The following is a 23539-nucleotide window of genomic DNA, read 5'->3' as shown; positions in this document are numbered from 1 at the left end:
ACAAAAGTGGATCCGAAGGATTGTAGGATTGCTGGATGAACTTGTACCTTTTATATTAGTATAGATTTTCTCTACCTTCAGTTATCAAGTATGTGCATAAGTGAAATTGGAGTTGTACGTTCAGAATTTCGGGTTTCGATTTTCAAAATACGAACTTATTAGTTCGAGATATGGTTTGGACTAGAGCGAATTACTGGCATAATTATTCAGATGATAATGATAATGATAGTAGGGACTATATACCTAAAGGAAAAGTCTATACGTACTAAATTCTTACTAACACTGATGTGTCATGCTATGAGTCACTGGTGGAGAAACTGTCACTCCCGGTTTGTAAACCCCCTGTAGTCCCGGTTGACCGGAACTACAAATCCAGGACTAAAGATCGCTATATTTAGTCCCGAGTGAAATAACCGAGAGTAAATATCAATCTTTAGTGCTAGGGACTGAAGATCGCTATCTTTAGTCCCGGGTGAAATAACCGAGAGTAAAGATCAATCTTTAGTCCTACTAAAGAGAGGGATCTTTAGTCCCGGTTGGTGTTACCAACCGAAACTAAAGAGAGGATAGAGACAGTCCCGGATGGTCCCCTTTTTTTTTTGTTACTTTTTTATTTTCTCCCGAATCGGATGGCATGCACATCCTAAATCAAACCCCAAATCCCCAAATCAAAGTAACATCCTAAATCCACATCACAAATCTTAAAGTTACTTATACACACAAATATAATACATCACAAATCCTAAAAAATTTACACATAAATCAAATACAACACAGATTATACATCTTAAATCTATACAATGAATCACAAAATTATACATCTTAGTGAATCACAAAATATCAAAAAAATATAAAGAGAGAGAAAACAAGCTGCCGGATGCCGCTACTAGTGCTACTACTCAAGAAATCAATCCCACAACCACTCAAGAAATCAATCCTACTACTCAAGAAATCAATCCCACAACCGCTACTACTGCTACTTCTCAAGAAATCAATCACAAAATATCAATCCCACTACTGCTGGCTGCTGCTACCGTTACTACTGCGCGCATGTGCTTCCCTTGCAACAATCCCACAACCGCTACTACTGCTACTACTCAAGAAATCAATCACGAAATATCAATCCCACTACTGCCGGCTACCGCTACCATTACTACTGCGCGCATGTGCTTCCCCTGCAACACACGTCTGCGCCGCACACTGCGCGTCCGTCTACCGCGTCCGCGCGGCGCGGCCTTCTCCATCTCCAGGTGAGGGAAGAGGAAGGGGAGGGGAAGGAAGGAGGAATGGGAGGATCTGTGTAAGATCTATCTCCAGGTGAGGGAGGAGGAAGGGGAGGGGAAGGAGAAAGGGGAGGATCTGTGTAAGATAGGAGAGGGGGGAGGAGGAGAAGAGGGAAGGATCGATCTGTGGGTGAGGAAGTGGTTGCGAATTTTACTCCCACTTCCGGTTGGTACTAGCAACTAGGATGTAGACTAAAGTGGTAATCTTTAGTCCCGGTTGGTATTATGAACCGGGACTAAATATCATCGGCCCCCTGACAGGGGATAAACCGGGACTAAAAATTATCTTTAGGGCCTAAAGATCAAAACTTTTTTAACCGGGTCCCGATTTTAAATGGAACCGAGACTTTTTTTAACCGGGACTAAAAAATCGTTTTTAGTCCCGGTTTTAAATAGAACCGAGACTATTGTGGAATTTGGTCGACCGATCAAAGATGGTTTCTCCACCAGTAAGTGTATCTAGATTTTTTATAACTTCTATCTATCTAAATTAAACGGTTGAGATGATTGTTAGTAAAGATTTAGTAAGAAAAAAATAGTATGTGTAGCAGTGTTCATATCTAAAAGACTAAATCCATAACTACCAGGAACAAGCTACGCGAGGATCGACGATGGGGGATCCCATCCAGATCCGGCGGCGCCACCGATCAACTCCTCGAAGAAATTGACCTCGTCGCCGTCCTCCATCTGGAGCTCCGCCGGCGTCTGCCAGCCGCGCAGCCGGCGGCCGTCGAACAGAAACCGGCCCGTGCCGCGCTGCACCCGGCCATGCGAGCGGTCGTAGTAGAAGTCCATCAGTCCCTGCAGCTCCTCCGTCCGCAGCATGGTGCGGTAGACGGCGCGGCCGTCGGTGCCCTGCACCTTCAGCGTGACGTATTCCCCGGCCACCCTGGTCGCCGGCGCCTTCCATTCCCAAGTCGCCGGCGTCTTCCATTCGTTCTCCTTCTCCACCTTCACCGCCGCTGGGATGCCAGACCAGCCGTACATCGCCTCCGGTGTTTTAGCTATCTGCGTAGGTGTACTTGCGTAGCTATCTGAGTAGTTGCGTTGCCATGGATTTCACCCTACGTACTCTTATGTAGTATATTGTTAAGTTCTAACTAGAGATAGTACTCCATTAGCTAGGATAGGATTGATTTGTATCTCGAAGTTATCCTTATCTTTATCCTTGTAATTTGCTATATATATACCGAGTTACCAACTCCTGAGGACTCAATACAACGTGATCCATATTCATAATATTTCTCTTCCTTTGCTGTTCAATCAGCATATATGAATATATGATGCCAATGTAAGAGCATGATTTTAATTAACTGGCGATATGCGTAATCTCAGAACTGAACCTTGATGTTGCCGCAGTAATTGCACGGTGATATCATCGAAGGGGTTTCCTATAGGCTATGGCGGATCAGCGGATGCATTGCATGGCAATTGAGTGGATTAAATGACGCTAGTGACTTGCCAAGATCAACTACTGTTGCCATAATTAATCATCCCAGAACAACTGATTCAATGTTAACATCGATTGCTGCTGCCATGAGGAAATAAAACACTGCAAATTGCAAACTACGACGATCGGCAAATCGCAGAGGATGAACAATTCTAACTACGAGTCTACGACGCTCGGCGGCGACAGTCGTAGACTACTAGTGAGAACTGGGAAGAAGATTGCATTGGAAAAATCCTCCGCCGCCGATCATAACCGGGAAGAAATCGACAGTGTCCCCGTCCACCATCTCGAGCCCCATCGGCGTCATGTCGCCCTTCAGCCGTATGCCGTCGAAGAGGAAGGTCCCCGTGCCGTAGGTGACATCGGGCGCCTTGGCGTAGTACATGTCCATGACCACCTGCAGCTTGTCGGCCATCCTGATGGTGTGGCGGATCCTCCGGTCTTCCTGGTCCATCACCTTGAGCGTGATGAAGATCGGCTTCACCGTCTCCTTCGCGTCCTCCTCCGCCCTCGGCGAGGTCGTCGACATGGCCGGTGAGTTTGTGGGGAATCGTGGGTGTGTGTGTGGATGTGGGCGGTGTGCCGTCGCCCTGCTTGGCTGCTTATATACCAACTCCCTCCGTTCGTGGATAAAAACACGCATCGGCCTTTCGTTAACCGCGCATACCGTCGCGCTTTGCACGGCGCATGGGCCCATGGCCCCGCCCGCCCGTTGCGCTGCCGAAACAGCACGCCGCTGGCCCCGTCCGCCCGTCGCACCAACCTTTTTTTTTTTCAAACGCGCAGGCAAAAGCTTTCCACGTTGGTACTCCCCTAGTACTAGTATTAGTACTCCCTCCGTTTTAAAAGATTATACTATAAATCGTTTTGTCTTCAGCCAACATCAAACTGATTTAAAGTACGACTGAGTTTATAAGAAAAAATAGTAATATTTTTAACCCATTACTATATTATGAAAATATATTTAACTATAGATTAATAAAACTAATTTGATGTCGTAAATATTACCACATTTATCTAAAAACTTTTTTTAACTTAAAGTAGTTTGACTTTGACCAAAATAAAAATGACTTATAATACAAAATGGAAGATGTAGAAAAAAAAAGTTCATTTGCAACTCGCCTAGATGATCACTAGGGAATATACTTATATACAGGTAACAAAGCCATACAAAGTTGTTACAGACAATAGAAACTTCAAGGTGAGCAGTGAAAAGGACTAGATGGTGATTCAGATCCTCTACCTTCAAATGCACCATGCTTTTGTCACTGACAAGTGGGCCCATGGTTTATTGGGTCCACATGTAAGTGACAAAGGCACGTACCTTTGAAGATAGAGGATCCTGAGCCTCGCTTCCATCCAATGCTACCCCTCCTGGGTAATCCGATCAATCACTTGCAACGCCAACCCCGTATCATAGCTCATGGATGAATATCGGTTTCATTTTAATTGAGCACGTGTAAATGCACAATGTTATTTGAGAATTCGAAGTTCTGAATATGAAGTCGTGGGTCACAATTCCTGACTTTTCTTTCATTGAGATCTGAAGCTAAGCACTAGTTCAGTACATAATCCGGTTAACGAACAGCTCCTGAATGTAAGTTTAACATACTGAAATTCAAGTGCCTGAAGTTAAGTCCTCAAGGTTTGAGTATTGCCCTAAGTACGGAAACTACAATGACAGCAGTTGCATTGACTGTAGGAGTACTCTAGTCAAACTTTTTAACTTCTGTCAAGTGCCTGAAGTTAAGTTATCAAGATACGAACGGTGAAAACGGTATGGAAATTTTCCGACCATACCGATACCGTTTCCGCAAAACTAATATAATAATAATACTTTTACGATGGTTACTGTTTCTAAATTTAGTTTTTTTTAAATTTCTGTTAGCGTGGCATTGAAGTTGACACTTAATAAATGAATTTATAAATATGGAAATTTTCCAACCATTTCCGTTCGTTTTTGAAAAAACAATAAAATAATGATATTGTTTCCGATCATTTCCGACCGTTTTCATCCCTAGATATGATGTTGTTGTCCATGTGAATTTTGGCAATGTCCTGAAATCTGATATTGCCTTCTGAAAACTGAAATTCTTAATTTATTTTTTAAACTCAAGTGCAAATGGTTTTTAGAACTCAGTTCTGATTTAAGTTCTGAAATCAGTCTTAGTATATTGTCAAAAACAATTTTTCGAGCTTTAGCACTAGTGCTTGTTCTGAATTTTTGAACTTTAATTCTGAAATTTGAAAATGCGGTAGTGCTTGTTCCAAAATCTCAAATCTGAAGTTGTACTTGTGTTTGTTCTGAAAAATTGAACTTTAGTTCTCTGATAATATAGTAGTGCTTGTTCTGAAATCTAAAATCTGAAGTTGTACTTGTTTGTTTTGAAATTTTAAACTTTAGTTCTGAAATCTAAAAATGCAGTAGTGCTTGTTCTGAAATCTCAAATCTGAAGTTGTACTTGTGTTTGTTCTACAATTTGATAATACAGTAGTAGGGCTTGTTCTGAAATCCAAAATCTGAAGTTGTACTTGTGTTTGTTCTGAAATTTTAAACTTTAGCTTTGAAATACGAAAATGTAGTAATACTTGTTCCGAAATCTAAAATCTTAAGTTGTAATTGTGTTTGCTCTGAAATGTTAAACTTTAGCTTTTAAGTCTGAAAAATATAGTAGTGCTTGTTCTGAAATCTAAAACCTGAAGTTATACTTGTGTTTGTTCTGAAATCTGAAAATGTAGTAGTGCACTACTAGTGCTTAGCTCTTGAACAGCACAGTACCGAGAAGCTTGTAGCCTGTGGGCCGGGTCGAGTGAGTCGTGCATTCGTGTCGTGGCTTGGCTGACCCGCAGCTGCTTGACCCGGAGCAGCATGCACGCTGTGAAGAGACACGAATGTCCACTCCCTTTGCCCATGGACGAGGCAGCAGCTGAACACAAGATGGAATCTTGACCACTGTTCGCGCTGGCACTTGGCAAATCCCCCCTGAACCCAATTCCCTGTCGGTTTTCTCCCACAGCCAGTGAAACCAACAGCATCGACGCCTCTATGGAACCAAGAGCCTTGCAACCTTTCTCTTCCTTTTGGTCATTTCCATAAAGTAAAACGCATTACCGCACAAATACACAATCTCACTGCGACCATCACGGATACACGCAGTGCTCAGTTCAGTATAGCTCACGCATTTAGTTGCCTCACCAAAAGCGTCCAAAATTCCTTGTGCCCCCGATGGAGAAAAAGCAGCCAAGCCTTGTTCGCTTTCGCTTCGCCTCATCTGCTTGTTCCTCTCCTCGTGTCGTGTGATCGTGCCCACACTCTCCTCACTGCCACTGCACACGCCGCTCTCCTCTCTAGCTTTCCTTTTTGGAGCTCTCTTCTTGTCACCACTTCCACCCGTGTTGCCTTTCAAAAATCTCTTTACTTTCCCCGCGCATTTCTTCTTCTCCTTCTCCTCCTCACCTCTGCTATAAAAACTCACTCACTCGAATACTGGATCAATCAACCACTGCTCTCTCTCAAACAGCAGCTGCCAACGATGGCAGATTCCCACCATTGCTGCTGGTTCTTGCTGCTGCTCCTGCTCCTCGCCGCGTGGTGCGTGCGCGGAGAGGCCGAGGTCGCCAATGGCGGCCACCAGGATCTCCCTCCGCTCCTCTCCTTCAAATCCTACAACCCAGCCGCCGCCGCGCTGGAGAGCTGGGTCGGCGGCGACCCGTGCTCCGGCGCATGGATCGGGGTGAGGTGCAGCAGGGGCAGGGTGGTCGGGGTGTTCCTCGACAACGCCTCGCTCGTCGGCGGCTTGGCCCCCCTCCTCGGGCTCGCCCGCCTCGGCGTGCTCGCCGTCAGGAGGAACTCGCTGTCCGGTCGTCTCCCTCCTCTCGACAACTCCACCAGCCCGAGGCTGAGGCACCTGCTCGTCTCACACAACCAGCTCACCGGAGGCCTCCGCGTCTCGCTGCCTTCTCTGGTCACCCTGAGAGCGGAGCACAACGGCTTCCATGGCGACCTGCGAGCTCTCAGCGTCCCGATGGTGAGGAGCTTCAATGTTTCACGGAACATGCTGGATGGGGAGATCTCCGGCGATCTTTCCAGGTTCCCGAGCTCGTCTTTTGGCGGGAATCTTGGCCTCTGTGGCCTGCCTCTTCCGAGATGTGTTCATGCTTACAATGCGTTAGGAGATAGTGTCGGACAATCTCCTAGTGCGGCAATGGAGGAGGCTAGTAGTGGTGGTAGTAATGGAGGCTTGAGTAAGCTCAGTGTGACGGCGCTCATGGCGACCGGCATTGGCAACGCGGCGCTCATGGTGATCTCTGTGGCTATCTCTGTAGCCATGTTCGTCTACATGAGAAGGAAGCTCCGGTCATGGAAGGGTGCTTCCGATGCGGCGCTGAGCTTTGAGGAGGAAGACAAGGTGAGGAATCGGGAGGAGAAGGGGCAGAAGAGCAATGGTGGTGGACTCGTCTGCTTCGATGGCGGCGAGGAGCTGAGGCTGGAGAGCCTGCTCAAGGCGTCGGCGGAGGTGCTCGGCAAGGGCGTGTCCGGGAGCACGTACAAGGCGGTGCTGGAGGACGGCATCGTGGTGGCCGTCAAGCGCCTCAGCGCGCTGCAGTTCCCCGGCCGGAGCAAGGCGTTCGACCGCCACATGCGGCTCGCCGGCCGGCTCCGCCACCGCCACGTCGTCAGCCTCAGGGGCTACTGCAACTCCAACGGCGAGCGGCTGCTCGTCTACGACTACCTCCCCAACGGCAGCCTCCAGTCCCTCCTGCACGGCAGCAACGGTGCGTGCCGGCGCCGCGCCGACTCGATCGGTCGCCATTGACGCGATGCGAGAGGTGTTCTTGATTTGTTGCTGGTGTTTGTTGCAGGAGGCGGCGGCGGCGGGAGGAGCCTGGACTGGGCGGCGAGGAAGGCCATCCTGTTCGGCGCGGCGCAGGGGCTGAACTACATCCACACGTTCCCGGCGAGGCCGGCGCTGGTGCACGCGAACGTGAAGCCGTCCAACATCCTCCTGGACGAGCACGGCGCGGCGTGCGTCTCCGAGTGCGGGGTCATGCGCTACGCCGCCAACATCCAGCAGTCCATCCCGCAGCCGCCGCGGTGCCCGCCGGGGCTGTTCCTGGACCGGGCGGCGGCGGCGGCGGGCGGAGGAGGCTGGCACGGGTACGCGGCGCCGGAGCTGGCGTCCGGCGCCGGCGCCGCGGGCGCGCGCGCGACGCAGGAGTCCGACGTGTACAGCTTCGGGATGGTGCTCCTGGAGGTGGTGACCGCCGACAATGCCGGGGACGGCAACGGCGGCGGCGGCGGCGATGGCGGGGAGGATGAGACGATGGGGTGGGTCAAGATCGGCATGCTGTGCACCGCCGAGGCGCCGGAGGAGAGGCCCAGGATGGCGCAGGTGCTCGCCATGATGGGCGAGTTCATGTGAAGTGAAGCAGCTGCACAATCAGTTACTAGCATGTAACTGAGTCTTTAGCTTTGCTAGCATTAACAGAAGAAGTGCAATGAGAGAAAAAAAAATCCTTATTGAGTGCAAGAACAGCATGTACGCGTGCAAGATGTTTGGGGAAATTGTAGCGCAAACTGCTTAATCTGTTGGGGATAAATCTCATGTATTTCTCGTTAATCAGCTGCACTGCAGATCTGCAGTGCAAGCTACGATAAAGATTATCAGTAGCACAGTACCCAGTACCCAGTAGCCTTTATCTTCCTGATATCAGATTTGGAAAGAGCGAAATCTGCAAGCGTTCAGACAAAAAAAAGAAAAAAAAAGAAAAGAAAAGGAGAAACACTCAGGGGTCTTCCAGCTGGGGTCTTCCAGCTGGCTTTACAAGATGGTGGGCTAAACAACCTGGGTTCGAGTCATTCCCTAATGTTCGCGTCAAAAAAAGAAAACCTATCGGCAACAAGTCTGATCTCAAAGATCAAAGAAGAGTCAAATATTCAGATACGTCATGATCTGATAACTAACCTACTCCTATATCATTCCGTCCGAATGACATTTCATTATATAGCATCCCCAAAAAGAAAAACTAACAGGCAATGACTTGAGAGTTTTCCTTCTAGCAGCCCAAGTTTGGGTTGAGAACCATTTGATTTGGTAGTGGCCCGGCCCATAGCTTTGCAGGTCTCACTCTGCTGGGTTCACTGGGCTGTGCGCCTACTAAGCAAGGTTTAGAAACCAGAACATACTAGTAATTTGTCCGTGCTAACGCTACGGCTATATTTAATAATACAAATCTAATATATGATTTCAGACAATAAAAAGAATGGTTTAATATATTAATAATTATATAGCCATGTATAAATGCATGTTTCCCACAATATATATTGCTTGCTAACATTTGCAAACTCTATACACAATGCAATCCATTTGCATGTATAGAAGAATAAATAATCAAGCTTCATTGAAATTGCCATTCAAACAGGAAACGAAACAAAAGTAAACACTTTAGCATCACTCATCTTGCTGGTGTTGATGCTTCCGACAACTGCATCACATCGCTGAACTCTGAACAAAGCAGAATCTAAAGCATGCATTTGCAGCAAAGATGGCAATTACCCAGGGCCTCTTCTATCCAGGGTCTTCCTGAGTTCATCCATCATGCTCGTCCCGTTGGTGTTGACGATTCTGACAGCTGCATCACACTAAAGACAATGTTAGGTGCAAACTAATGTGCAAAGCTACGGATGAATCATGGTCATCTCCAGCTAGCTTTATGTCAGGTGGTCAGATGCAGCGTTTATATGCAGCGGCTATCAAATATCAAATATGTACAATACAGAAAGCAATGCAAACTTGGGTTTATATGCAGTTGGTTCATTTAAAATCTGCCGCCATCGAATTGTTGCCCTTGGAAATGATTATATGCTACTGAAGAAGAACATGGAAGCAACTCATTTAAACAACCCTACAAATAGGGGTTCCAGTGACTTGGTCGGAGAGCTTGCGGCCGTGGACGGAGAGGAAGAACATGGCGACAAATCCTTCATGGTGCCCCATCATCAGTCATTTCCTGACTCAGGCCTTATCCTAGCTTGAGAAAAGATTAGGCCTGCTATCTAAATTAGAGAAAAATATGCAGACAATAATTTTCTCACACACATTCACATAATAAATTGTTTTCTCCCAGGTTATCCAGAAAATAATCACTTGAGTTAGAGAAACATATAGATTGAGTCTAAAATCAGTGTGAAACAATAACTTGGCATTCATTTTTATTTTCAATTTTCTGAGTAGTGTATGCTATAGTGCGAGGGAGGAAAATTAAACAGCAAGTATATATTCATTTTTATTTTATAATTTCTCTCTATTTCAGTAACTTTCGAAGAGATGCATAATAGCCATTGATATTGGGATGCACATACATAAGAGACGTGACACTATCATTCACAATCACATCCACTAATTTCATAATTTTGCATTTGAACTGTAATGGTTGAAGGAACGGAATCAAGCAATGATTTCCTTGTTCGCAGCACGGTGGAGAGGGTTCCGGTGGCGGTGCAATGGAGCAGATGGCACAGGATCCTTGGCGGCGCGAGGGACTCAACCAAAATATTTGCACTGCTCACTTTTATCAATTGAGAAGAACATGCCTTGCAAAATGCTTTTAAATGATAAAGCCAATGAGTGTTCCCTGTTAAATAGAATGTTCCACTTAATTAGAGAAGATGTTATTTCTCAGAATCAAAGCAGCACTATATGTTGAACCAAAATAATTGTAGTATGAAAAGATGAGAACTAAATTCATGTGCCAATCCTGACCACTATCCAAAGATGATCAACTGTTGTAATTTTTATTGGTGCAAACAAATATATTGTCAACCTTCATCATAAAATTAACAGGTCAGCATATGTATATCTAGCATTTTAAGTGGTTTATTTACCTCTAATTCAAACACGTAACATCCCTTGGCTCTTTCTTTTCCCTTCAGATTATCATCATGGTATAGTCCAGCAGCTACAACCCTTCATGCGCACTGCATAGAGGAAACTTGTTGCCTATATAAGCATGGTAAGAAAAAGAAAATGAATTCGCAAGCTACAACCAATTGGAACTGGTACATTCAGACCAAATAAACCAGCAATGCGTAACATTGTTTCACAAACCAATCAGTTGTTCATGTCATGATATGAAACAAGTCATCATTCATCTTCAAAATACTGTACCGACTGCTCAAATAACCACATGAATATATTTCTTCTCTCTAAAAGAACTCATTGTTTTCTTCAAGTGACAACAACAGCAACTCAGATAGAGTATTTTTGCAAGTGTTTCGGGTTACTCATTTATAAATATACTTCTGCATTGCACAACACATAATATAATATATTTAAAAAGAGGTGGTAAAATCATTAATATATTAAAAAGGAAGTGAGAACTTGTTAATATAAAGGAATCAGTTAGGGCATGTTTAGTTCGTGAAATGAAAATTTTTGAGTGTCACATCGGTTGTTTGACCGGATGTCGGAAGGAGTTTTCGGACACGAATGAAAAAACTAATTTCATAACTCGCATGGAAACCGTGAGACGAATCTTTTGAGCCTAATTAATCCGTCATTAGCACCTGTGGGTTACTGTAGCACTTATGGCTAATCATAAACTAATTAGACTCAAAAGATTCGTCTCACGATTTCCCCCTTAACTGTGCAATTAGTTTTTCTTTTAATCTATATTTAATACTACATACATGCGTACAAAGATTCGATGTGATGCTTTTGGAAAAACTTTTAGGGAATTAAACGGGGCCTTACTATTCTCGAGCATCTCCTTTACCAAATGAGCACATAGTACTTTTGAATGTTGATTCACATTACCTACACCATAGAGATGAGAGCCCCATGCGTCAAATAGGCTGAGCCTGTCAAACTGCCACCGTCAGTGCGTCCACGTCTGCTCCTGTATGGATGGCTCAGCGTCCCTGTGTGGACGTCCGGCGCAGCCACAAGTGGCTGGACAATGCCGGCACTACCGACGGCCAACGGCAGAGGGCTTCTTCTTCAGTGTCGGCTTGGGCTCCCAGTGGATGCATCGGTCGGCTGAACTTGTCAGACCACCACCATCGCACGCCGACTAAATCATTTGCGCTCGTGCCAGGGGCCGACAACTGCAACACGACTACTCCCCCTTCTTCCCGGCCGACGCGATATGCGGCGGAGTGGGGGGATAGGCCACGGCACTCGCAGCGAACCGGAGCCGGAGAGGCGGGTGGTACGTAAGAGGATAGCGATCTAGCGACAGAGGAGACAGCGGACGCGAGGTCGTGGGTTCTCGGAGAAGACCGGCGAGGCAGGGGACGAGGCGGAGATTGGTGGCGACGCTGGCGACAAGGACCACGCCGGGTCGTGCCTATGCGGCTTGGGGGCGACAATGACCCAGGCGACTCCAGATCGGTGGCGGCGCGATGGTGACGGTTAGGGGAATCGGCGGCCGGCAAGGTTGGAAAGGGAGACAGCCGGCGATGGTGAGGGGAGTGATGGGTGCGGCGGTTAGGGCCGGGATGCGCGGAGGGGATGGGTGCGATGGGCGGTAGGGGAGCGAGCGTGATTTGGGGGTGCGGGAGGGGCGCGCTCTTGGGGGAGCGACGGAGGGGGTGCGAGCGTCGTGGGGCCGTTGGATTCAATGCAGATAAATATGAGCTGTTGGATCTGTAAGGCGTAAGAATGTTAGAGTGTAAGATGAGAGATGAGTAAAATGGGTTGGTGAATTATAGGGTAGATGCCACGAGCCTACGAGGAAGACGGGAAAATTCAGAAGAGGCGATGACCCGACGGAAAAGCAGCGCTGGCTGTGGTTCAATGAACCATCCACGGTTCCACGCCAGTACGCCACACGTTGCCTACTTGCCTGTACGGTACGGTCAATTGCAGTGAACCTGACCCATTCGGCTAGCTTCAAAGAACCACATTAGAAGTTACCATCAATCTTCAGAGTTCAGCTACATCACGCCAGTACTAGGCTCTTCAGAAATTTTACCGAGAAACAGAACACACTGCAATTCCCGGGCAGGTCGGCCAGCCGCCCCGGTTCTGCCGCTGCCATCTTCATTGCGGTTAGCCGTCGACACGTATAAAAATCACTTGTCACTGAAAAACGTTACTGGTCGCCCGTGCTTTACGGCGGTACTAGCTCGCAATTGCATACAGCTGCAAAACTCTCGAGCATTTAACTGTACTCGTGAAAGATGAGGAGTCTGAATCTTTGTTTGGCCTTTTGCATGGCCATATCTGCAACAACAGTTCCTTTTTTTACTGTGCACGATGCATTAAGCCTAGAGAACAGTTAGGCTAAGTAAAAAAAAATCAACGAAGTTAAACTGTGTTTACCATGGAATCGTACAGTTGGTAGCCGGTACAGCTGCGCTACCACTAAGACAACTCATATGTGGACCACTACTCAACAAGATGCACATGGGCAAACATGCTTCAATGATTTCGGCCTTTGGATCCATCACCGAATCACGAACATCTCTCCAGGCCAGCATTACGATTTAACAGCTCGCAGTTTGAAACTTTGAATGCAATAATTTGCGTCCAGCCTTACTGCCACTCGCTACTCTTTGGTCATTCAGAACACAAATTGGAGCGCTATGACCACAAATTGGAGTTCTTTGGTCATTCAGAGCACAAATTGGAGCACTGAACATTGTATGCTACTGTTTTTTTTAATCGTAACTACGAGGTAATTACAATCTTGAAGATGATTGTACTACCCTGTCGTTCATTTAACATAGCACAGTTTGGAGTGGTGAACGTTTGTGCAGGAGAGATTTTATATTTATGGTCTGAATTGTTAATCTCTCGTTAGTTCCCGTATGATATATTTTAAACGATAGGCCAATAGATGACAATCAACATCATACAAGTGTCACCATGTAGTACGCGATACTCATGTTCTTTAAACTGAAAAGAATCAAATAAATCATCTCAATTCATACAAATAAAAAAAAAAGAAGAGTAAGTACATGGCCGCCGCCACAGAGAAATGGCGCGAAACCACACCCTCCCTCCCTCACACCACCGCCGACTCATTAATTACATACACAAATCCCCCCCACGCGACGACCACACGACGACGGAGACACGCACACGACGACGACGAAACGGATCAGCCCGAGGCAGATCGAAGGGGATCGATCTAGCAGAAGAGGTAGCCGAACGCGGCGGCTGCGAGGGAGGCGGCCGCGAGGGGCACCGCGGGGGCGGCGTCGGAGACGGGCGCCGGTGCCGGCGCGTGGTCGGCTGCCGCTGACGCGACGAGGGACGCGGCGATGGCGGCGACCGCGAGCGCCTTCATCCTGAGACCGGCCATTGTCTTCGGAACTCGGAAGAGGATTAGGGCTTCGACTTCTAGATCTTTCTGGCGAGAAGCAGAGAGATGGGTAGTAGTAGTAGGAGGCGGCTTGTGGGGAGGTGGAGGTGGAGGAGGAGGCGGGGGTTTATATAGGCGGGCAGGTTAGGGTAGGTCGTACGCGTAGGGGTGATGGGGTCGGGTTGGCGGGGGAGACCGACGGGGAGAGGCGCACGGCGCACGGCTGGCCGTTTGTTGGGTTCCGCGGGTTTGGTGGTGGGGCGTTGCGGTTGCCGACTTGCCGGTTGGGATCCTCTCTGGCCAATGCACGCGCGTCTCGCATCGTCGTCGTCTGCTCTGCTCGCTCGCGTGAACCGTGGCCAAGTTTGTGGTGGTCTTCTTTTTTCCAGGCTTTTGTAGTAGCTGTTCATCATCAATGTGCACCACGAGTGCACATGCTTCGTTCTTTGCTGTCGATGTGAATCTTGTTTTTTTTGAGTTAGAGAATACTGTTCACAGTCCATTGAGAGGTGAGAACTATAGTTTCTTTTAGACACGTTGACTATAACGGACGCTTAAGCAACGGTAACATGACAACTAGCAAAGGCCTTTTTTTAACCCTTTTAGAAGTCTTTGCAATACTATAACGTAGAAATCATTTGGCTAACAAAAAAGAAATCACGTGTTGATTTACTGTCTCCTTTTTTTCCTAGTGGAATAATCAACAAACACACATTCTTTATCGAACTTCTAAATGGTATTTTTAAAAAAAACTATATATGAATTCTTTAAAAAAATGTTTTACATTCTTTTCTTTCAACTTTTATAATAGTTAATGCATTAAGTTTTTTTTAATCTTCAAACAATTATCTCAAATTATTCATGTATTTAACCATTCCGCATAAAAAGAGCGCGATAAGGGCTTATTTTATCGTTTGCTCTTCATCTTGTCATTCCAATCATATTTTGAATTTTAAAATTGATTTTTAAGTTTTTCATGGTATTTTATTTTTCAACATTGATTTCTATGTCATTAAGAACATATGTACAACATAATATAAGTGATTTTGGATGATGTAATATATCACAGTATAATAAACTAACATGGTGGCCTGCGCAGATTGCGCGGCTAGCATCATTATATTTTCTATCATATAATAGTATATATATTTTCTCATTATATTATTTAAATATATTAAAATGACAACATAATTTTAAATTTTGCAATAACTTTACAAAACTACTAATGTGTAATATTCATATTGTATTTTATATACTTGTTAGTTATTAATTATTTTTAATATCAAATTTTAGTTATTTGTAAATTATATATATTCATATATAGACTCTATACTCGTCTTTTAATATATTATTTTAATTCCGAATTTTCTGTAAATTGTATTTCTATATAGACTCTATGATCTTCTTCCAATATTATTTATTTTTATTTCTAAATTTTTATTATTTCTAATTGTATTTCTATGTGGACTCTAAACTCATCTTTCAATATTCTTTAATTTTTAATTTCGAATTTCAGTTACGTCTAAATTGTATTCCTATATTGACTTTAAACTCTTCTTCCCATATTTTTCTTAATTTCGAATTTTAGTTATTTGTAAATTGTATTTTTATACGGACTCTAAACTCTACTTTTAATTTCATTATGTTTATTCCAAATTTTAGTTAGTTTTAAATTCCTATATGGACTCTATACTCTACTTCTAATATTCCTTATTTTTTTAATTTCGAATTTATTTTTTTCTTAATTGTATTTCTATATGGACTCTATACTTTACTTCTAATATTCCTTATTTTTAATTCTGAATTTCAATTATTTCCTAATTGTATTTCTATATGGACTATACTCTACTTCTAATATTTCTTATTTTTAATTCCGAATTTCAGTTATTTTCTAATTATATAGTTATTTCCTAATTATATTTCTACATGGACTCTATACTCTACTTCTAATATTCCTTATTTTTTAATTCCGAATTTCAGTTATTTCCTAATTATATTTCTATATGGACTCTAGTCTCATCTTCTAATATTCCTTATTTTTTAATTCCGAATTTCAGTTATTTATAAATTGTATTTTTATATGGACTCTAGTCTCCTCTTCTAATATTCCTTATTTTTTGATTCCGAATTTCAGCTATTTCTAAATTGTATTTCTATATAGACTCTGTTTTTTCTTTTTCTCCGATTAATGTGAGAATTTCTAGGCCGTGAGAGCGAACGTGGAGGCTCCTTTTTCTATTCCTTTAATAATATAATAGATTTAGATAAACCGTTTGTCCAAATTCTCTGTACTAGAATGCGTCACATCTATCCAAAATCCTTTATATTAGGGACGGATGGAGTAATAGTCATTACAACTTTTTATTTGAGAGAAACATGCATTACAACTTATAATCAACTGTAGCGGAACAATGAGACTATACACAACAAAGAAGCAAAACCCAGCTCAGGTTGCACGAAGATGGATTCAGAAGATCAAGAGTGAAGGGGGGCAAGGACTCATGGGGGAAGAAGGCCAGCCTAGTGGGAACAGCTGGCGTGACAGTTGCCAAATGGCCCCCCACGAAATTAGCTGTCAAAGCTAAATTCAGCAATGCGGCCGGCCATCCTTCCTTCCTTCCTTCTCTTTTGTCCATTCCCCCATTCCCCTCCCCCTCTGAAAATTCCAAGAAGGCCAACGATTTTTTGCTTTGCTGCGATCGCGACACTCTCGTGTAGTACATTCACCAGTAGTTCGCGCATGGAATTCAGAGTGAAATCCGGGTCTAAATTTGATTTAACCCTGATTGCAACGTGCTAACGAACGGACGGACGCGTCGAAAAACTACAAAATAGACGTCAGTTTTTTCTACGAGCAGAGCGGAATAATATCCTACCAGACCACCAGCACAACACAATGCCGTCCTCCAACTCCAAGATTTCGATCCCTCTGGAAGGTCGTGGACGAAGAACAATTCAATTCTTCGGAAGCAAAAAGTCTGCGGCAACCATTACGAACACGCGTTAGGTTCGTCGTATAAGTACCACTCCTGCTGCCGTCCAGTTGCAATTGCGTTTTCTCCTTTATTACTCCTATTTTTCTCTCTTTGTCCGTTGCTTTTGCGGCGTGGGGTGACGCGGGGTACGCGCGTGGTTAACCGCCTTTGCATTTCCTCCTTCGACTGGACGCACGCCGAGGCCGTGACCGTGACCGGCGCCAGATGGAGGGAGGGGAAGGGGAAGCTCGTGGGAGTCGTAGTGATTCTGTGCTTGGGTTGGATGTTGGGGGTTGAACGAACCGTAGAAAGTGGTAGAACGCGTTGCCATTTTGGACATTGCCAATGCAACACGAATGATCGGTCGTTGTGGAATACTACGCATTTTTGGTTAGGAAAACACGGTACGATGTCAGATGCTCGTCTAGTCGTGTGATACTGGGATTAGGCAAGTTGTGCATTGCAATTTGTACGTTGCCAACACGAGTGATCGGTCGCTGTGGAATACGCATTTTGGTTAGGAAAACATGTCAGAAACTCGGTATACCCGATTTTGCGGTTGAGTGACAGTCATGAGAAAGAGACGAGGAGGTAAAATAGACTTGTTATTTTGCAGTGTACAAATACTCAATCAGTTGCATACTTGCAATGGGCTAATGGTCACCAGCCCATTCATCCTCGTATCACTGGGTTATTAGGCCTGCCAAGTTGACAGATGCCAAGGCTGGCTATTTGGGCCATTTCGTCCACCCGGCGCCCGCAGCCGCAAGCGCATCGCCAACGCCGTGCCGTGGCCGAGCCACCACCAAGCGGCAACCAGACGAGGCTTCACCGGCACCGCATCGCTTCACTCCGCTCTCACAGTCTCACGCACGCACGCCAGCAGGCGGCACGCAACGCCTCGCTTCACGGCCTCGGCTAGAGAGACGCGTGCACGCGAACGCAGATGAAGCCCTTGCTGCTCACGCCGGCCGCGCGGCTCGCGGCCGCGGCGCCGTCAACGCTCTCGCGGCTGCTCCGCCTACAAAGCGGTCGCCACCATGCGCACGCCTCCTCCTCCTCCAACCGCCTATTGCCCCCTCTCCTCCGTCCTCCTCGCGACGGTTTCCGCGGCGGCCGCCTCATCGCCTCCTCCTCCTCCTCCTCCTCTCAGGTCTGGCTTGCGCGCCCCAGCTCTTGTTTGGCCTGTCTTGTGGGGGTGGTTGCGGACCAGGTGTTCGACGGAATGCCCCCGAGGTGAATATGGCTGTGACTCTGGCTGATGCCGCTTTTTCCCTGCGTTGCAGATGGCGGCGCCTGCCGATGCACCGGGCGGATCCGCGGACGCGTTCGAGGTGATCCGCGCTCACCAGGTGCGGCCCTTAGCATCGTGATCGCCCTTTTATTCCTTGGACACCTCACTCCTTGTTTGTGATGTCCCCGAGGAGCGAGGAACCTAACCAGGCAGTAGCTTATGCAACTAGGGGTGAAAACGATTGGAAACGGTTGGAATCGCTAGCATCTCTTCGGAAACGATGCTTGATCGGCCGGTAATTGACCATATTTATCATTTAAACTACACAGTATCGACATTAATATGATGCAGAAAGAAATTAGGAAAAAATAAAATTTAAAAATAGCCAAAAACGGTACGGTCGGAAACAGTACCCTTAAACGGAAACGGCGCCCGGTCGATCGGTAATTTCTGTGACCGTTTTCACCCCTATATGCAACATACAAAAAACACAAATTGACTTGTTCTGGGTCAGTAGTGTCCCGGAGATTCCACAAATTTAGGACAACGTGCCTGGTAAATGTACAAATGTAATACAGTCAGTTTCTTTTTAAGAAGTCAAACGTCAAATATATTCCCAGGAAGGATTAGTTATGGTATTGTGAAACAGGGTTGGAGGCTGTCTGCTACTCTGCTGTGTGTGAATGTTTCAACAAATTAATGTTGCAACAAGTAGGCATCGCATCAATAATTAACAATTACATGAAGAAGTTTCCATAACAAGAATTAGACCTACAGAGAACCAATTGTTTACTAGCCACAACACCACCAACTGAGCTTTTGCAAACCTTTCCCTTGTCAATTCCTGCAAGAGTCTGAGCAATCAACTTGCGGAACAAGTGTGGAACTGTCAGAAGGGAAACCTTCAACTTCAATGATCTATCTTTTAGTTTTTATCATTATCATTTCTCGATGGTCCATACTCAAACAAGATTTTTGTTATCGTAGGAAAAAGCTGCTCGACTTCCTCCGGTTGAAGAAATACGGACCATTCTGGACCAAAGTGTTAGGGGTGTCCTTGCCACCCATTCTCAGGTATTCTGTAGACTAATGAGTAGTGGTTGTATTGCCATGTACAGGGCAATCCTCAAGAGCATGGAATAACATGCTATTTTGTTACAGGGTCATGTTGGCTATCCGTCTGGTTCAATGGTTGATTTTGCATGTGATCAGGATGGTTCCCCCATATTAGCAGTTAGTAGTTTAGCAATTCACTCAAAGGTAAGATATAATTCGCTTTTATGATCTTGAATACATGATAAAACTATATACTCACTGTTTCCCATGCATGGATATCCCTGTACATACACACAATAACGCTATTACTACATTGGCATAGATGTTTGGACATGCAAAGTAAATAACTAAATATGCATACAGATGTAAAATGCATGACCACTAGCAGTGATATGAAAATAGTACTGCAACTCTACATTCACCACCAGTCCAGCTGGAAAATTTTTCATTGTCATGTTTTTCCTTTGATGCAAGCTTCTTGGATTCTGATACTTTTTTTTTTTTTTGCAGAATCTCTCTGAAAATCCTAAATGCTCGCTTCTGGTTGCCAAAGACCCTGAGGACAGAACAGATACTGTGATTACTGTATATGGTGATGCCACACCTGTAATGCTCCAGATACTGGCCTGCCTATACCCTTGATTCTTTTCTGTATGACACTTTCCTATATCATATTGTTCATGTTACGTAACAAATATAGATCTGTTGGTCTTTGTATTATGTTTGAAAGGTTTCAGACCAAGAAAAAGATGCAGTACGAAGTGCATACTTACGAAGACATCCTGAGGCATTTTGGGTATGCTATGTGGACAATTTTATTATTTTGGAAGCACATGTTGTTTTATGAAGTACTGATTTCTGATGAAAAAAAATGCCAAATAAGGTTGATTTTGGTGACTTCCGTTTTCTGCACATCAAGCCAAAAGCCGTGCGATATGTGTCTGGGGTTGCAACTGCCATCCTTGGTTCTGGAGGTATGTTGCCTTCTTCATTGCCCTAGTTGAGCCACTGTTTGAAAAGTGAAGGTTATCCTTTATAAGAACCAGGTTTCAGGGTTCGATATCTAATCAACCTTTTATTTGCTCATTTATTTGTGAATGCTGAGTAGCCATGCTCCTCTATTGTGTTTCCACTTCTAGTATTTGTACAAGAATAGAAACCATGACAAATGGTTTGATGATAATGGTGCCTGATTTTAATGCTATTGTGAAACATCCCCAGAATTCAGTGCTGCTGAGTTCAAGGAGGCAAAAGTGGACCCAATATCTCAATTCTCAACCCCTATTACGGTGTGTCCACATTCTGTTTCCTTTTTCCATCAATAAGGGGCATCACCGTAGATATGCCAATCGTTAGTGTAATTATGTTAAATTTTAATTCCATGCAGAGCCACATGAATAAGGATCATTCTGATGATACAAAGCTCATTGTGCAATACTCAACCACTGTCAAGGCAAGTAAACAAGAAAATTTATGTACAGTTTTTAGTCGCAAATGTTATTTGGCATAAAATTTTAGGCAAATCACATTTGCTGAGCTATTGTTCCGCAACTAACTATTTAAGTTATTACTGAATGGCATGTATTCAGTCATCTTGGTGTGTTTAGTTTGGGAAAAGGAAAACACTCTTGGGTTCAAACATACTGTTGCTGTTTTTTTTAGGGAAGACCTACTCCGTAACTGAGAAACCATGGCTAGCTGATGTAGGATGGATTCACAAGAGTGCTGTCTATAACCTCACCCAGAAGTTCCTCAAGTTAAGCGCGACCTGATGACCTGATGTCCTGAACCCACACGACCACACCCTATCACCTATCCTGGTGTTGCGCAATGATCAGATTTAGCAATGCATAGCCACACAACTAGATGCTCTCAATTTTTCATGGGAATGGAAGCCAGGGAGGCGTTGAGAGTTGAGGGGGTTGATTACCCAGTTCTGTAGTTTGGGTCCAACAAATTTATACCATTTATTTTGTAGCCTAGCTGATATTTTTGTGTATCCAGTTTAGTGTTAGCAACAAGAACTATAATTCTATAGCATGCACATGATGTGCACACTTTTGCCAGCAAGGCCTGTAAACATCACTTTGCCAGTACTCTTGAACCATATCCAGATCACAATAGTGTGGAGTAGTGGAACAGGAGCCTGTCTTATTTTCCCCCCCAAAACACACCTATTTATGCTTTATGTTACTCTTATCTGTTGTCTTTTTAGTTTATACACTATTATACCTTATATATTAGACAGAATGTTCTTTTTTTTTCTATGTACTGTGTTGAAAAAGATAAACCATCTCAGGTGGACTTTGCTTACATGCTTGATGTGGATAGTCTTGGTTTCAATGTGAAGGTAACTCTTTAAATTCCTTGTCCTACTCTTATACTATATGAAATTACATAGATGTTATGCTGGAATGCTGCAAGCCTGCAACCAAAGAACCAAATATATGAAATACTGATGTTACATTTGATACAATGATAACAATGCTTCAACGACGAACAATCAACAAAGCAATAAGATTTAGAACTTGATAAGATTCTGAAAGCAAAGGTTATGCTTCCTGAATCCTGATAGCATTACAGTTTAAGGAAAGAATACCTATAGATACCTTGAATTTTGGAGCCCCTCATTGGCTTTATAACGACACACTTAGTTCTATACATCTTTGAACATATCTCGTTGAACCTTAATGTGCTGCAGTGTCCACTCAATCAAAAGCCAACCCTGAACTTCTAATATAAGCTTTTGCATTTGTCCAGGCGGGCTATGATGGAAGTGTTCTGAAGCTGCGTATCCCCTTCCCTAGGCGTGCACAGGACAGGAAGTGAGTCCCCGCAGTCCTGCACTGCGTTCTCTTAAGCCTTTTATCTAAACGTCCGAATGATACTTTATAATTAATGTCTATGATATGATTATTTCAAATATAGATATCTTGAGACTGACTACATTGTTTTTTCTGTTCTTTTATAGGGATGTTAAGACACTTATTGTGGAAATGCTCCAAGCTGCAAAAGCCTCATCGTCTTCTGCTGAATGAATGTCCTGTTCTAGAAAGGGACGTCTTTGTCCTTGTAAATGAAATAAAGATGTCCTTTTCGATGAGTTTTTTCTGATCTAGGAAATGTCATGTTTTTACACATGATATATCACAATGCCACAGCTTAACACCGAACAGATGCCAATCTACTTGTATATTATTTACACTGAAACGCTCCACCGTGTGTACATTTCTTACTTGTCTTAAGTCTTATTGGAACTTTGGAAGTCTGCAGATGCAGCTACCATCATCTCTCATAAATGCTAGCGAAATGTGTTTTTGGGATAGCATTTCAGCAAAACTACTTTTTGAACATGGCCAAATGTCCATTTTCTCGAGTTTGAGTGATTGCTGCCTTGCTGGATCTCTACTGCTCTACTCACCCACATCGCTCCTCCCATCACGGAATTGTTGCTTTGTTGCTTGCTGGTATTCCGCGGCAGCTAGGAATGAAAACGGTCAGAAATGGTATCATTATTTTATTATTTTCTCGAAAACGAACGGAAACGGTCGGGAAATTTTCATATTTATGAATTTATCTATTTAGTGCCAACTTCAATGCCACGCTGATAGAAATTAAAAAAACTAAATTTTAAAAACGGTAACCATTGGTAAAAATGTTATTATTATATTAGTTTTGTGGAAACTATATCGATATGGTTGGGAAATTTTCATACCGTTTTCACCCCTAGCCGGCAACGATGTTTACAACTAGTACTCTCTCTTAACAAGGCAACAATCATATTCATACAACAGAAATGCGAGTGTTGCTACAAGTGATGCCATGAAGAGACTGAAAAGAAATGAAACTGTCACAAAGGATTCATCGAAGTGATCATATTCATGATCCAGCATTTAATATAAAAATGACAGTAAGAAATTTCCAATAAATCAGCAAGATGTAGATATGAGGCCTCATAGGTAGAAAAAGCCCCATAGAGGATGTTTAGATCCATGAGTGTAAAGTTTCTGACGTGTCACATCGGATATTATATAGGGTGTTGCATGGGATGTTCGGATACTAATAAAAAAACTAATTGTAGAATCCGTTAGTAAACCGCAAGACAAATTTATTAAGCCTAATTAATTCGTCATTAGCAAATGTTTTACTGTAGCACCATATTGTTAAATCATGGAGAAATTAAGCTTAAAAGATTCGTCTCGCAAATTAGTCGCAATATATGCATTTAATT

General features: G+C 44.1%; 5 protein-coding genes and 1 long non-coding RNA gene across 6 annotated transcripts; 2 read left to right on the top strand and 4 right to left on the bottom strand.

The window, feature by feature from the left end:
* Window positions 1-1653: 1653 nt before the first annotated feature.
* Window positions 1654-2493, bottom strand: LOC107276773 (small ubiquitin-related modifier 1). The gene has a single exon (XM_026026862.2). It carries the CDS (start codon window positions 2268-2270, stop codon window positions 1878-1880), a length of 393 nt encoding a protein of 130 aa, XP_025882647.1. The 5' UTR covers window positions 2271-2493; the 3' UTR covers window positions 1654-1877.
* Window positions 2494-2741: 248 nt separating this feature from the next.
* LOC107281639 (small ubiquitin-related modifier 1) lies at window positions 2742-3331 on the bottom strand. Its single transcript, XM_015790548.3, has one exon. It carries the CDS (start codon window positions 3260-3262, stop codon window positions 2930-2932), a length of 333 nt encoding a protein of 110 aa, XP_015646034.1. The 5' UTR covers window positions 3263-3331; the 3' UTR covers window positions 2742-2929.
* Window positions 3332-6227: 2896 nt separating this feature from the next.
* On the top strand, window positions 6228-8419 carry LOC4343690 (probable leucine-rich repeat receptor-like protein kinase At1g68400). The gene is made up of 2 exons (XM_015790747.3): window positions 6228-7509; window positions 7597-8419. The coding sequence occupies exons 1-2, from the start codon at window positions 6267-6269 to the stop codon at window positions 8154-8156; spliced, it is 1803 nt and encodes a 600-aa protein (XP_015646233.1). The 5' UTR covers window positions 6228-6266; the 3' UTR covers window positions 8157-8419.
* A 570-nt stretch (window positions 8420-8989) lies between these two features.
* Window positions 8990-12277, bottom strand: LOC107281498 (uncharacterized). The gene is made up of 3 exons (XR_010742430.1): window positions 11550-12277; window positions 10619-10711; window positions 8990-10368 (listed from the first exon to the last, which is right to left on the bottom strand). It is a non-coding gene; the product is annotated as an uncharacterized lncRNA (long non-coding RNA).
* Window positions 12278-13628: 1351 nt separating this feature from the next.
* On the bottom strand, window positions 13629-14146 carry LOC4343689 (arabinogalactan protein 13). The gene has a single exon (XM_015789987.3). The coding sequence runs from the start codon at window positions 14041-14043 to the stop codon at window positions 13870-13872; it is 174 nt and encodes a 57-aa protein (XP_015645473.1). The 5' UTR covers window positions 14044-14146; the 3' UTR covers window positions 13629-13869.
* Window positions 14147-17867: 3721 nt separating this feature from the next.
* On the top strand, window positions 17868-22666 carry LOC4343688 (glutamyl-tRNA reductase-binding protein, chloroplastic). The gene is made up of 12 exons (NM_001422228.1): window positions 17868-18171; window positions 18305-18370; window positions 19240-19326; window positions 19414-19512; window positions 19819-19914; window positions 20039-20104; window positions 20192-20282; window positions 20530-20597; window positions 20696-20761; window positions 21608-21658; window positions 22069-22133; window positions 22280-22666. The coding sequence occupies exons 1-12, from the start codon at window positions 17965-17967 to the stop codon at window positions 22344-22346; spliced, it is 1029 nt and encodes a 342-aa protein (NP_001409157.1). The 5' UTR covers window positions 17868-17964; the 3' UTR covers window positions 22347-22666.
* Window positions 22667-23539: the final 873 nt, after the last annotated feature.

This window comes from Oryza sativa, chromosome 7, assembly GCF_034140825.1.
Source record: "Oryza sativa Japonica Group chromosome 7, ASM3414082v1".
NCBI lineage: Eukaryota > Viridiplantae > Streptophyta > Magnoliopsida > Poales > Poaceae > Oryza > Oryza sativa.
The sequence above is the reverse complement of the archived record's forward strand: the minus strand, read 5'-3'. Positions and strand labels throughout refer to the sequence as shown.

Bases quoted from the DNA above. Each gene is read 5' to 3' on its own strand.
- LOC107281639 (XM_015790548.3), bottom strand. From the start codon at position 3,262: ATGTCGACGACCTCGCCGAGGGCGGAGGAGGACGCGAAGGAGACGGTG.
- LOC107276773 (XM_026026862.2), bottom strand. From the start codon at position 2,270: ATGTACGGCTGGTCTGGCATCCCAGCGGCGGTGAAGGTGGAGAAGGAG.
- LOC4343689 (XM_015789987.3), bottom strand. From the start codon at position 14,043: ATGGCCGGTCTCAGGATGAAGGCGCTCGCGGTCGCCGCCATCGCCGCG.
- LOC4343690 (XM_015790747.3), top strand. From the start codon at position 6,267: ATGGCAGATTCCCACCATTGCTGCTGGTTCTTGCTGCTGCTCCTGCTC. The intron at 7,510-7,596 runs GTGCGTGCCGGC...TGTTTGTTGCAG, and splicing joins CCTCCTGCACGGCAGCAACG to GAGGCGGCGGCGGCGGGAGG.
- LOC4343688 (NM_001422228.1), top strand. From the start codon at position 17,965: ATGAAGCCCTTGCTGCTCACGCCGGCCGCGCGGCTCGCGGCCGCGGCG. The intron at 19,327-19,413 runs GTATTCTGTAGA...ATTTTGTTACAG, and splicing joins TCCTTGCCACCCATTCTCAG to GGTCATGTTGGCTATCCGTC. The intron at 20,598-20,695 runs GTGTGTCCACAT...AATTCCATGCAG, and splicing joins AATTCTCAACCCCTATTACG to AGCCACATGAATAAGGATCA.